Below are 1785 nucleotides of genomic sequence, written 5' to 3' on the forward strand. Positions count from 1 at the left end.
AAAAAGGAACAAGAGCAAAGGCATGTATATTTATATTTCAATATTTTCCTAGTCACAGTGCAGTTAAATTAACAAAAAAAGACATAAAGACTAAAATGCAATGATGGTAGATCTTTTAGAAACAAGTATATAGCTAGTGGCATTGAAAAATAGTTTTTCAGAACAGTAATCTCACATTATATATAAAAAAGGCTGTTCAAGTTCTTTCTGATTCAGTAATCCCATTTTAGAAATATACCCCCCCCAAAAAAAAAAAAAACTTATTATTAAAATTAATTTCACCTGCTTCTTTTTACATTTTTGAATGTGGCTACTAGAAAATTTAAAATTACGTATGTAGCTGATATTTGTACCTTACATTGTAAGTATGTACTTTCATATACTAATGGTCAGCTCTAGTACAGAGAGACATTCCTGAATTCTGCTGAGAAAAGTCATTTTGGGTTTATAGAACCAAGATAGGTAATTTATAAAGTTTACATCCATTGAATTATGTCTATATTTATGATTCTATATAAAGTAGAAACATAATAATTTATCAAGGTATTTTTTTAGACTAATATTTCAAATGCTAAGAATATAATTACCTCCCATAAAGAGCTCTGGTGGCATAGTGCCTAAGGCATCTGACTGCTAACCCACCAGCCACTCCTCGGAAGGAAGGTTGGGCAACCTACTTCCATAGTGATACCGTCTTGGAAATCCAAGGAGGGGTCGCTATGAGGTCCAACTCCATGGCAGTGAGTTTGGTTTTGTTTTCCCATGAAGTACATAACTGACAAGCAGAGATGAATAAAACCCCCTGAAATGAAAATGCTAGGTGGTCAGCAAGGCTCCTCATCAGGTCTTACATATCTTGGTAGCATAATTAAAATTTAACCTTCAGTACAAAATAACAAATGACCACATGTTCTGGACCTTCAGGACTAGCTAACAGAGATACTCACCAAGAATTAGGAAAAGGTCAATAAACAGGCAAGGGCAGTATGTACGGTGACTACTGGAATCACATAATTTATTTGTTTTGTTGTTGTTCTACAAAAAGTACCACAACTTTCAAAATATCTGCCACATGAGCAAAAATAAAAATCACATGATAGGAAGTTAGATCTAAAGTCATTCTTTAACTAGCAAAAGAAAGAACTCTACCTAATACCTGAGAATGCATTCATTTTACTTGGATTGTTCAGAGTAAGAATGCCAATGCCATTGTCTTTCTTCTGAAGGTCAATGCATCCACCAGTAAACTGCTTAAGTTTCTCTTTTACTTCTTCCTCATGGAAACCATGAGACGTATTATAAAGTGACAACCCATTCCAACGTAGCAATTTTGTCACTGAAGATTCACATGATGATTTCTTCAAAAGATGTGACACCATTTCTGAAAAAGAGCGATATATATGCAATAGTTCAGATGGGCATACACTCACATTTCTAATATTACATGTTAATGGGCTGTAGTGATGACTCAGTTCCATTGGGAGTACTTCCCTACCTCCAAAAAGCAGTCTCTCAGGAGATGCTACCGAATTCTTTTTCTTCCCCCACCCCACTTCTCAAACTAAATAATTTACAAAGTATACCATCTCATTGAGAGATGACAATATAATTACAGTGAATTTACTAGGATCCAATATACTAGGAAAGTTTAGAAAAATGTTACTGGTCTGCATTTAGTACTATCTCCTGCCTCCAGGTAGTCTTTCTCAACATAGCACTTATTTTTCTCCAACCCTTTAACTTTTCCAAAACCTAAGAATAAATTCAGTCTGAATGTTCCCTTGC

General features: G+C 34.7%; 1 protein-coding gene across 1 annotated transcript in view; it reads right to left on the reverse strand.

Annotated features, from left to right (window-relative positions):
• The window catches only part of ECHDC1 (ethylmalonyl-CoA decarboxylase 1), a 42887-nt gene extending 41508 nt beyond the window's left edge, over positions 1-1379 (reverse strand). Inside the window, exon 1 of the mRNA XM_007946607.2 lies at positions 1157-1379. Coding sequence (XP_007944798.2) covers positions 1157-1379 — 223 coding nt within the window. The remainder of the gene's footprint in view (positions 1-1156) is intronic.
• Positions 1380-1785: the final 406 nt, after the last annotated feature.

The sequence above is a fragment of the Orycteropus afer genome, unplaced genomic scaffold (genome assembly GCF_000298275.1).
Source record: "Orycteropus afer afer isolate SDZICR_OR568_19922 unplaced genomic scaffold, OryAfe1.0 scaffold00167, whole genome shotgun sequence".
Taxonomy (NCBI): Eukaryota; Metazoa; Chordata; class Mammalia; order Tubulidentata; family Orycteropodidae; genus Orycteropus; species Orycteropus afer.